General features: G+C 41.3%; 1 protein-coding gene across 7 annotated transcripts in view; it reads right to left on the reverse strand.

Moving 5' to 3' along the window:
- Positions 1-12,774, reverse strand: part of MAGI3 (membrane associated guanylate kinase, WW and PDZ domain containing 3) — a 211,945-nt gene that overhangs the window by 27,155 nt on the left and 172,016 nt on the right. For all 7 annotated transcript variants that reach the window (XM_073319477.1, XM_073319471.1, XM_073319470.1 and 4 more), the window contains 3 exons: positions 10,236-10,327; positions 7,013-7,205; positions 4,704-4,892 (listed from right to left, as the gene is read on the reverse strand). In XM_073319477.1, the coding sequence (XP_073175578.1) occupies positions 4,704-4,892; positions 7,013-7,205; positions 10,236-10,327 (474 nt within the window). The remainder of the gene's footprint in view (positions 1-4,703; positions 4,893-7,012; positions 7,206-10,235; positions 10,328-12,774) is intronic.

A 12,774-nucleotide genomic window follows, 5' to 3' on the forward strand; every position in this document is an offset into this window, starting at 1 on the left:
GCAACTTACAAAAGTAGATTTTTTTTGGTTACGTAACTGCACTCAAAAACAACAATGTACAACTTTAGAGCCTACAAGTCCACTCAGTCCTACTTCTCGTTCAGCCAATCACTAAGAGAAACAAGCCTGTTTACATTTATGGGAGATAATGCCACTCCTTATTTACAATGTCACCTGAAAGTGAGAACAGTTGTTCGCAGGGCACTTTTGTAGCCAGCACTGCAAGGTATTTACGTGCCAGAGATGCTAAACATTGATGTGTCTCTTCATGCTTTGACCACCATTCCAGAGGACATGTCCATACTGATGATGCTTGTTTAAAAAAAAAAAAAAATAGCATAATTAAATTTGTGACTGAACTCCTTGGAGGAGAATTGTATGCCTCCTGCTCCATGGTTTTACCTGCATTCTGCCATATATTTTGTGCTATGGTAGTCTCGGATGATGACCCAGCATATGTTGTTTGATTTAAGAACACTTTCACTGCAGATTTGACAAAACACAAAAAAGGTTCCAATATCAGATTTCTACAGACAGCTACAGCACTCAAGGTTTTAAGAATCTGAAGTGCCTTCCAAAATCTGAGAGGGATGAGGTGTGGAGCATGCTTTCAGAAGTCTTAAAAGAGCAACACTCTGACGCAGAAACTCCAGAACCTGAACCACCAAAAAAGAAAACCAATCTTCTGTTGGTGGCATCTGACTGAGATGATGAAAATGAACATGCGTTGTTCCGTACTGCTTTGGATTGTTATCGAGCAGAATCCGTCAGCATGGACGCATGTCCTCTGGAATGGTGGTTGAAGCATGAAGGGACATATGAATCTTTAGCGCATCCAGCTACAACAATGCCATGCAAACGCCTGTTCTCACTTTCAGGTGACTTTGTAAACAAGAAGAGGGCAGCATTATCTCCTGCAAATGTGAAAAAACTTGTTTGTCCGAGTGATTGGCTGAACAAGAAGTAAGGTTAAGTGGACTTGTAGGCTCTAGAGTTTTACATTGTTTTATTTTTGGATGCAGGTTTTTTTTACATAATTCTACATTTGTAAGTTTACTTTCATAATAAAGAGATTGCACTACAGTATTTGCATTAGGTGAATTGAAAAATATGGTCTTTTGTTTTTACAGTGCAAAGATTTGTAATAAAAATAAATAAGAAGTGAGTATTGTACACTTCTGATTTCAATGACAACACAGAATACATATATTCGAGCATGTAGAAAACATCCAAAAATATTTAAATAAATGGTATTCTATTATTAAGAGCGTGATTAATCGGGATTAATTTTTTTAATCGCTTGACAACCCTAGTGCAAAGTAATGTACATTGGAAAACATAATCCCAACTATATATACAAAACGATGGGAATCGTGGATAGTTTTCTGCAAATGGCTGCCCAGTGGGCAGCGGCAGTCAAAAAAGCTAAATGAATGTGAGGAACCATTGGAAAAGGAATAGAAAATATGACTGAAAATATCACAACGTCACTATGTAAATCCCTATTCACCCAGACCTTGAATACTGCATTCAGCTCTGGTCACTTCATCTCAAAGAGAGACAATTAGAATTGGAAAAAGTACAGAGAAGGGCAACAAAAATGATGAGAGGCATGGAACAGCTTCCAACACAGCAGAGATTAAAAAAACTGGGACTGTTCCGTTTAGAAAAAAGACGACTAAGGCGGGAAATGATATAGGTCCACGGAAACATGACTGGCATGGAGACAGTAAATAAGGAAGTGTTATTTACACCTTCTCATAAGACAAGAACTAGGGGTCACCAAATGAAATTAATAGGTAGCAGGTTTAAAATGAACAAAAGGAAGTCTTTCTTCACACAACGGACAGTCAACCTGTGGAATTCCTTGCCAGAGGGTGTTGTGAAGGCCAAGACTATAACAGGGTTCAGAAAAGAGCTAGATAAGTTCATGGAGGATAGGTCCATCAATGGCTATTAGCCAGCAACCCCATGCTCCAAACCTCTGATTGCCAGAAGCTGGGACTCAATGACAGGGCCGGGATCACTTGATGATTCCCTGTTCTGTTCATTCCCTCTGAAGCATCTGGCCTGGCAGGAAGACAGGATACTGGGCTAGATGGACCACTGGTCTGACCCAGTATGGCCATTCTTACGTGAGATGTTGCAAAGATGTTCCAGCATAATGCAATACACTGATATACCAATGTTTCTTATTTACAAGCATTAAAAACAGGCTGGGACTGCTACCTTAGCACTTCCAATGCTGAAATAGGGATCCAGTTATCTTCTGTTATTTCCCATAAAAACAAAACCACCCAACTACTTTCATTGCAGTTTCAACTTGATGAAAGAATTTCTGGATGGTATGCTGGCAAGAATGTTCTAATGATGCAGTACCAGGATTACACAGTACAATTCTGCTTACTTGTTAATAATCATTTTTCTAATGTCACCCAACTCTGACAAGGCAACAGAAAACCAGTCCAAAGAGTTAGTTTTTCATATCGCTAACACAGGTCACATAATCACAGCACAGCATCAGAGGGTGACAGCTCCTGTCCCAAGTGTTCCTATAGCAACTGGTTTTATAGAACAGAGGTCGGCACTTCTGGGGGCTGAGCTGGTACTGTAGTAATACTCCACGCCGCAGCAGCTCACTCTTTCACAACCTTCACTGATACTTGGCACTGTTTCGTTCTAAATTTCATTAAAAATATATTGTTTTAGCCAAGACTTCAAATCACTCAGTCAAAATATGTATCATGTAAACTCAACAAAATAATAAGACAATGCTTTTCTTTCAGAGTCACTGCTTTTGTCTGGTTTCAGAGCAGCCGCCGTGTTAGTCTGCATCTGCAGAAAGAACAGGAGGACGTGTGGCACCTCAGAGACTCACCCATTTATTTGAGCATCAGCTTTCCTGAGCTACAGCTCACTGCATCCTTCATTCATTTCGTGAGCTGTAGCTCACGAAAGCTCATGCTCAAATAAATGGGTGAGTCTCTGAGGTGCCACAAGTCCTCCTTTTCTTTTTGCTTTTGTCTGTATTTCTGCTTTTTCATAGTATAATAAACAGAGAAATAAGGCAGAGCAACATGTCAGTGTAAATAGTCTGGGCTGGAAGAACATCCCTTTACTCACACGCAAACATTCAAGTCATTATTACAGTAAGTGCTCTGGGATCATTAGGGCAGTTACTGGGAAACTGATTCACAGCAGGGGACAAAAGATTTCAGATCACTGGGGTACAGATACCCGAGTGTCCACATCTCAGGGAGAAAAAACAAGAAAGTAACTTGCTGTGCCCTGGGTAAATCCACTGAGCTGTCTGGCATCCCTTTTGTGTTACAAGGCTCAGCCTGGCTGTAAGCTCTTCATTCTCTATGAACTGAGAGAACCATACCCATCCCTCCAATTCTCACAAAGGGCAACAATGCCAGCCAACAGGCCTAGTTATAGATTGACCATACCTTTTCATTTTAAAACTGAACTACTCAAATCTTGGCCAAAAGTATCTGAGAAGAGTGTGGAAGCCATCTCATAAAAGTCAACAGTTTATGAAAGGTAGGCACATCTGTCTATGCAGAGGTGGTGTTAATAACTGCTACCTGGCAAGCTCTGGGAGTCTGGCACCCAGGATCACATTCAATACAAAATGTATTTGATTATAAAGAATGGGCACTTCTTTTAAATTACTCTAGTGCTAGGGGTCAGAAATCTTTCTGTTAATTAGGGAGAATTTCAGATGCCTCCCTCAAGCAGCTTGTCTCTTATCGCTACTTACAAGATACCTTCTTATTTTCACTTGGTCCACTCTGCTCTTTATCTTACAAACTGATCCATCTGCCAAATCCACAAGTTAGAACCCTAAGATACGCTAAATTGCTTAGGATAATATCTCTGGTTTGTAACATGTCACAAGGCAGATACAGAATGTTCTCCTGACTAATTCCTCCATTGCTTTCTTCGAAATACTGAGATCTGAGAAAGCCAGAGACCTGAGTAATAACCTACACCCCCTGAATGGATCTCACAGGTCTAAGTTTGTAAGTATACTTCTATTAGCAAGAGATTTATCCAGGCACTAACTACCCAATAGCTGATTTTATCTACTGGGCACTGCTGTACCGAGAGTGTAAAGAGTATGTGTGTGCATATTTGTTCTCTGCATCCAGTGATGTGGTGGTAAAAAAAAGTGGGTAAACTAATCTAAACTAAGCTCCATATTCCCCAAATGAGAAGTGGGTAAACTCTGTTTACCTGCATTTACCCTTGACTACACCGGTGCATCCATTCCCACACTTATCACAGTCTGGGCACCTTACACATTCTGAAAGTCATCAAATCACAAGGATATGTTTCTCTCTCTTTTCCCCTGTACTGGTAAGGAGTGATTTCCCACCCCCACTTCAGTTGTTGCACATGCAAAAGTTTCTACAAAATGTACAAAGGAGAGAAACCATATTCCCTTTTGTGAGCGAGACAGACTTAGCCTTTAGCCACTGAAGTTGTGAACAGCACGACGAGTGAAACAGATCACAGCACAGAAGGTGGTTGGACATGGAAAACAAACACCATCCTATGAAAGAAGAATCTCCTAGGAGTCCTCAGCCCTGAATGCCATTGGCAATAACTGCTTAACTATGAGTTAAACCAATTAATCTCCTCCAGTCAGGCATCAGTGGAGTAGGTGGCACCAACACACAGGAGTCAGCCCTTACCGCCAGGAGGAGGTTTGCTTTTTGTGGTGAGGATGACAAACCCAAATCCTTCATTCTCTTTCCGCTGTAGCAGGACATCATAGGCCTCTGGGGACTGTCTGCTTGTGACCTCTACCCGGTTCAGCCGGGGAGATCCATTTTGAGTGGAAATGGGCAGCTGCGACTCCTCCTCTTCTGGCTGTTTCTCGACTACAAACACCACAAAAATAAAGTATAAGGTAGAATCAGTAAGAGTGCTGTGGAGCTGGATAACTACAAGGATAAACATGATCAGATCACTAACAAAATGGAGAAGCACTTCCCCTCCCCACGGGGGTTTATTAAGAAGGCAACTGAAACCAGATGGAATCAGAATACGGGGTAGAACCATTTACACTTCGGGCTGAAGTTGCTACAGAGGTTTAAGAATGTGTAATAGGAGAGTTTAATGTTTGCAATACACACTTATAACTCAGAAGGGAACAGTCTGGGTGTACAGCAGCTCAGAGGTCGTGCTCAGTTGCTGATGCCCTTAATAACGCTAGCCTAACCTTGGTTGTCCCTTTAGTGACTCTTTTTGGCAGCACTATTTTCCTGTACAGTTTAAGCACAAGATCAAGAGCAGAAACCCACTTTAAAACTGGGACTATTGCCATTTTCACTGCAGAGAACCAACGGCCTATTTCAAAACGTGTACCAATATTTTAAAGGGTAATTCAAATGTTGAAGCCCAGCCTCTTCGATGGAAAACTAACAAAATCCCAGTCTTGAAGCATTGCCTGTGAGGACCATGCCACATCAGGAAATTCAGAGGAAAATAAAGCTGTAAAATGAAGGGATTTTTCTTTCTTTCTTTTTAAATTAAATAAAGGAGAAATAAACAGAGACCAGAGGCAGAGGCGGCCCTGATGCAGACGAAGCCACGTAAGCTTTTCAAGATCTCTGAATCAGACCCTCTCTTTCAGGAACACGTTACACTGTCAGAATTCACCAGGGAGGCAATGCAACTTGAGATGCAAAGGCAGAAAATTGCTTTTTCTCCGATTAATCTTTTCTGAGCCTTTAGATGGCCTCTTTTTGTGCTCGGCTCAATCTGCTCTCCTTGCACCGTGCTACGACAGGCTGGCAGTAGCCACCAGTTATAGCACCAATATAATACACCTGTAGTTACTAGGCGGATAATACCTAATTTAATACAGTATGCATTTTCACCTTGAACAAAAACTGAGCAAGACAGACTCATGAAGGGCTGCAATCTACATGCAAATACAGTGTGACTGGAGACCCTGCCCCCTCCTGGTTTGTCTGGTTTCTGTGTGGCACCTGGGAGAAACACCATGACAATATTAACTCACTAACACCCCTGTGCAGTAGGTAGATATCACACCCATTTTACAGACAGTGACACAGACGTCACTTGATTTGTCAAAGAATGCACAGTGTGTCAGTGACAGGCCTGGAATTAGAATTTAGGACTTTCTAGGCTCACAAACTCATACTTAGCCCATTAGGCCATGCTGCCCCCATTTGGATGACAGTGAAAGGGAAGATGTTATGAAAATCATACACTTCTATTTTTTCACAGTTTATAAGGAATGTTTCTAGTTATCTTGACTGAAAGAGCCATGAAAGGCAGTGGGGTTTACTAATGAGAACAGGGGACTGCAAGCCAGGACTCCTGGGTTCTGTTCTCAGGTTGATCACTGATGTGGTCAGTGACATCTGAGCCACGACAACCCTTCTGTACCTCAGTTTCCATATCTGTACATTCCATTGCCACTGAACTGTCTACAGAACACTTCTCTGACTATAAAATTAATTTCTGCATTGAATTAAATAATACACTTAAGCCTGCTGCACAAATTCTAACAAAACTCAGAATGTAGTGTGTTGTAATGCAGAAAGAAAGTTTGTATCACTGCCCAGAGTACGTAGAGCCATGAGTGGCTTTAATAATGAATGCTTGTAAAGTACTTTCAGATCCTCCAATGAAAAGCACTATAGAACAAGAGAGCATCACTATTGCAGTGCTTTCCAGAGTCTCAGCGCGAACGGATGCTCCCTTTTTTATCCCATTCTCTTCCCTCCAAGAACATCTGCTTGATACAAATTTGTTTTACCCCATTCATCCAGAAGTGGAGGTGACACCCTGAGTTTCCATCATTCCTGATGTACTAGTTGTTCTCTCATGGTACAGCTTTATGTCACCTGATTATGGCCGTGGAAACATGCTTTTACACTGAGTCCAGGAACAAGAGTGCCAATGGCCATGCTACCAGACTCCGGCAAACCTAGCGGGACTGGGTTTAGTCTGGACACCTGGCACATACCGCCAAAGATGATCTTCCTCCGGACAGTGAGCAGCACCTGGCCATTCCGCGCAGCACTGGTCATTAAGTCCAGGACCTGTTTGTGTGATTTCCCTTTGACAGAGATGCCGTCAATGCACATTAGCTCATCGGCAGCTCGGAGTCGGCCGTCTTTCTCTGCTGCTCCCAGTGGGATGATGGCCCCAATATATATCTGTCAACAAAGTATCATCATTGGTCTTGGGGTGTAGAACACACAGAATGTGTCATGCTTGAATCTCCAGATAAAGAGGGACTTTTTGCAGGCTTTCCTTTAAAAAAATGTATTTCCCCCTCCTAAATCTAGCAGAAACTCACGCTACAGAAGCAATACTAGACCGACCTCATTTGCAGGTGTAGAAATGAGCACACTGTGACAGTCCCAGCTTCCTGACATTCAAACTTAATGCTCATCTTATTTTAAGGTTTATTTTTATTACTGCCTTGCATTATTCATGAATGCCTATCAGCTGAACGGTCACCACCTCATGAGTAGGTTAAGCTCTGTATTTGTACACTCACCTGTTTGTCTTGCTGTTTTAGTGTATGTGTGTGTTATTTATGTATTTGTTCTGTGCATCAAAAATTATTGAAAAGAAATGCCTGTGTCATTCAATCAACACAACAAAGACACACTATCATTACTGAGACCTGCTAGGTGACTCCAGTGTAGAATTTAAAGTTCAGCAAAGAGCCTAAGAACACAGCTCCTCAGAAATTGCAACACTCAAAATCTGCAATGTGCAAGTATTGGTGATCACAGGATGAATTTAAACAGCTGCAGCCCTCACACCCCTTTGGCCTGCACCTTTCCTCCCAAGCAAACACCAGCTAAATGATAGAGACAGGAGCACAAAACACGTAGTAGTTTTAGATGCTAGAAAAAAGTTCAGTTTAAAGTGAAAGATTAAAAACAATTATGTCCAGCAGGTGTCCAGCGTTAAGCAGCAGAGAGCAGGTTCATTCCAAAACCCATCTTCACATTGCACTCAGGGCATTGCTATACTCTTACCAACACAGCTAGTCACTATAGCAACAAAACAGTAGAATACAATAAAAAAAAACCTAAAATTGCGTATTATTTCCTCTAGAAAAAGCACTCTGTTCTTCCTTTCCTTTAAATGCACGTCAGAAAACAAACTGGCATTGGATCTCAGATGTGAATGGAGAATGCATTTTAATTACATATGAAAGGACATGCTACCGATCAGTGTCTGTATCCCAAAAGCTTTAGCACCTTTGAAGGTTGGCAGGACAGGAGCAGTCACTGCCATATGGTCAGGGACAGAGTTCTACTTTTCTTGGTGAAGATGTGCTTTGGCAAGTGAGAAACAGGGCAGGATTTCCTAAAGCCAGGAATAGCATGAATAGGAACTCCAGGAATTTCCGTTCATGTCTTTGCCAATCTGCCTCCATCCTCCTCTCTGAAGCAGACACTGCCACCTGAGTCAAATTGTATGACAGCTCTCGAGAGCGAAGCCAAAAAACTTCACTAATTGGTGACCTAAAACCATATCTGATGTCCAATCTCCAAAAGAAGAGAAAGACTTACAAAAACTATTTTAAAAAAAGATTATAATTTTCTCCTTGCTTTGTTCCCTTCTGCAGCATAATAATGCAACAAGACAGTAACAAATCTGGGGGTGATTTTTTTGGGGTAGCCAGAAAGCCTTCTCCACTTGCTTATTTCCCAGTTAAACTGACATGCATGTTGTACTGAGCATTACCAGTGTGCATTGGTGCCAAGTCCATTAATAAGATTAGGTGCTATAATGTGCAAAGGTTTGGTGCCAACCCCATCTTTGAGAGCATTCTCAGGATAGAACAATTATGGTGTAAAGGCTTGATGGAGAACTGCTGCTGCCAAGAAAGATTCTAGACAAACAGAAAGTGACTGAGAGCCTGGGGGGGACTGAAATCAACCATGAAGAGGAAAGGGAAGAAAGGTAACAAACCATTTTATCTTCTTCCATTGGATTTTAATGGGACTGGAGTTAAATCACTATTTAGCCGGAACAGTTTCTTTTTTTTAAAATCTGGTCTAACACAACACATCAAAAAGCTTCACACTCAACTTGTTTCATTAACTACTGCTGTAGGTCCTCACTGCAGTCACTCATGGGCATTCTGTTGAGAACCAGGCCACATTCAGATGTCACTGGACAGACGCAGTGCATGTTTGCTCTACCAGGATGAACATGGGCAAGTTAAGTGCCAAACATGCAGATAAGGGTTCTTCCCCCAGATCTAATCTAAACCATAACTTTTTAATGTGCCTGTCACTGAGGCCCGTCTCTCGCCATCAAGTCACAAGTGTTGCTATGGAGGAGTATCCCAGTGATGCTTGCAGAAATCCAAAAATTGCTGACTTTGGTAAAGGACTCAGCTGATCACTTAATAAAAGATAGCTAAACCAGCCTGCCCAGTTTCTTTACTCTTTTTACCCTGTTGAAGCTTTAGCTCAACATCTGACTGCTGAAATATTTCTGTTCAAGTTCCTTCACTGCTAGAACATGGGGCTATCTCCCTCTGTAGGAATTTGGGGTACTGTATTTCTCTCCTTCCATGTGACAAATTGACCTTAGCTGCCACCTCAATTTGTGGAAGACCACTCCCAAGGTGATGAGCTCCCCACTCACCCCAAACTCTGTAAATTTGTCCCAGGTCATGTTTGAATACTGAGCGACAGTAGGGACTTCACAGCTTTCATGGCAAGGGACCAAATGGAATTTTGCCCCAAGTTTCCCCTACCAAGTAAAGGTCCCTTGGGCTCAACTGAATAAGTCACATTTGTAGCTCCTCCCATAACACCATGCCTCATTTTCCCAGTTTGTCGGTTGGTGTGAACTTGTACTATGAACACTATTTCTCTAAAGCTTAAAGACACCGCCAAATGTCTTTGCGCCTTCCATTCTTGATTATCTACCACCCACTTGCAACCAAATTTGCAGCAACTTAGCTCTGATAGCATTTTGAGTAAGCCAACCTGAACCAGGAATGAAGCAGTATAAAAAACATACTGAATCTGTTTAAGGTGAATCTGATATCAACATACAGTATAGCTGTTTATTTGAAGATGGAAATAAAGCTTATCCACTTAACACAACATGGGGAAAAAATTAAAATGATCATGTGAAGGAGACATTGCAAGGAGCTACAGCAGAAGCTCCCAAAGTCCAGGTAACAGATAACTTAATTCACTTACTGACTGGTCCGGTCCATCCCCTCCGAGCACACGGAAGCCAAACCCCGACTCCTGTTTTCGCAGGAAAACATCCAAATCTTTTGTGTTTGGAGCTAGTTAAGACAAATATGAAACGTGCATGATAAGTTACATTTGATTATTGGAAAGAAGATTAAAACGTGTTTACATCTTTCTTTAATCAACACAGTTGTGCAACCAGTTCTAAGCTTGTAGTTTTCCATTGACAAAACAGAGTGGTCAGATTGTTTTAGTAAGAAATTTCACCAATTCCTCATCCTCCTAGCATGTGGAGTGATGAGTATGTCCAGAAACAGCTGCAGATGTCTGTCACTCTAACACCATTTCACAGGGACCAAAACACCTCCTACCATTATGTTTTTATAGGTTGAGATTAAGATGCAGTCTATAATTGCTACAAATAGGGCCAATTTCACAACACTGAAAACAATCATGAGCCAAATCAGCAGGGAGGAAGAATTTAACCAGAAAAGTGAATGGTAATTGGGAATCATTTAAGAACACCTTATTGAGGAAGAAGGCCATGCTGGTTAAAAAGCTAACCTTGTTTAGAGGGGAAATGAAGGCAGTTATAAAAAATAAAATATATAAAAAATGGAAGAAAGGGGAAGTTGATAATAATGAATATAAATCAGAAGTTAGGAACTGTAGAAAACTGACAAGTGAGGCAAAAGGACACAAGGATCTATGGCCAGCAGAATAAGAGTAAAAGATAAGAAGAAGGAGTTTTTAAAATGCATTAGGAACAAAAATAATCCTGACAATGGTATTGGTCCAGTACTAGATGCAAACTGCAGAATTATCAAAAATAATGCAGAAAAGGCAGAAGTGTTCAGTACATTGTTCTGTATCTGGGGAAAAAACAGATTATACAGACTCATCTTATGGTGGTAACACTTTCCATTCCACTAGTATCTCTGGAGGATGTCAAACAGAAGCTGCAGAAGTAAGACATTTTTAAATCAGCAGGTCTAGATTACTTGAAACCGAGAGTTTTAAAAGAGCTTGCTATGAGCTTGCTGAACCGTTAATGCTGATTTTCAATAAGGCTTGGAGCACAGGGGAAGTTTCTGAGGACTACAAATAAGCTAATATTGTGCCAATTTTTAAAAGGGGATGACTCTGATAGTTATGGACCGGTGCGCCGGGCATTGATCCCTGGCAAGACAATGGAGTGGCTGATCCTGGATTTGATTAATGAAGAATTAAACGAGGGTAATATGATTAATGAAATTAACATGGCACACTTTAAATGGATTAAAAACTGGCTGACAGGTCTCAAAATGTAACTGTAAATGGGGAATCATTATTGAGTGGGTGTGCTTCCAGTGAGATTCCGTAGGTATTGGTTCTTGGGTCTATGCTATTTCACATTTTTATCAATGACTTCAAAGAAAATATAAAATCATCACCGATAAAGTTTGCAGATGATGTAAATGTTGGGAGAATGGTAAATAATGAAGAGGACAGGTCACTGATTTACATCAATCTGGATTGCTTGGTGAATTGGGTGCAAACAATATATGCATTAGTACAGCTAAATGTAAACGTGTACATGTCGGAACAAAGAATGTAGGCCATACTTCCAGGATGGGGGACTTTAACCCGGGAAGCAGTGACTCTAAAAAAATATTTGGGGGTTGTGGCAGATAATCAGCTGAACATGAGCTCCCAGTGTGACGCTGTAGTCAAAAGGGCTAATGCGATTCTGGGATACATAAACAGGAGAATCTTGAGTAGGGGAGACAGCCTACCTTCATATCTGGCATTCATGCAACCACTGCTGGTACGCTGTGTCAAACTCTGGTGCCCACAATTCAGGAACAATGTTGATAAATTGGAGAGGGGTCAGAGAAGAGCCATGAGAATGGTTGAAGGATTAGAAAAACTGCCTTACAGTGATAGACTCAAAGAGCTCAATCTATTTAGTCTACCAAAAGAGAACGTTAAGGGGTGACTTAAGTATAGTTGGTAAGTGTCTACATGGGAAACAGATATTTAATAGGTTTCAGAGTAGCAGCCAGGTTAGTCTGTATTTGGAAAAAGAAAAGGAGTACTTGTGGCATCTTAGAGACTAACAAATTTATTTGAGCATAAGCTTTCGTGAGCTACAGCTCACTTCATCGGATGCATTCAGTGGAAAATACAGTGGGGAGATTTATATACATAGAGAACATGAAACAATGGGTGTTACCATACACACTGTAACCAGAGTGATCACTTAAGGTGAGCTATTACCAGCAGGAGAGGGGTGGGGAGAGGCGAGGGGAACCTTTTGTAGTGATAATCAAGGTGGACCATTTCCAGCAGTTGACAAGAACGTCTAAGGAACAGTGGGGGGTGGGGTGGGGGAATAAACATGGGGAAATAGTTTTACTTTGTGTAATGACCCATCCACTCCCAGTCTCTATTCAAGCCTAAGTTAATTGTATCCAGTTTGCAAATTACTTCCAATTCAGCAGTCTCTCGTTGGAGTCTGTTCTTGAAGTTTTTTTCTTGAAGAATTGCAACTTTTAGGTCT

This window comes from Lepidochelys kempii, chromosome 21 (genome assembly GCF_965140265.1).
Source record: "Lepidochelys kempii isolate rLepKem1 chromosome 21, rLepKem1.hap2, whole genome shotgun sequence".
Classification (NCBI taxonomy): Eukaryota; Metazoa; Chordata; order Testudines; family Cheloniidae; genus Lepidochelys; species Lepidochelys kempii.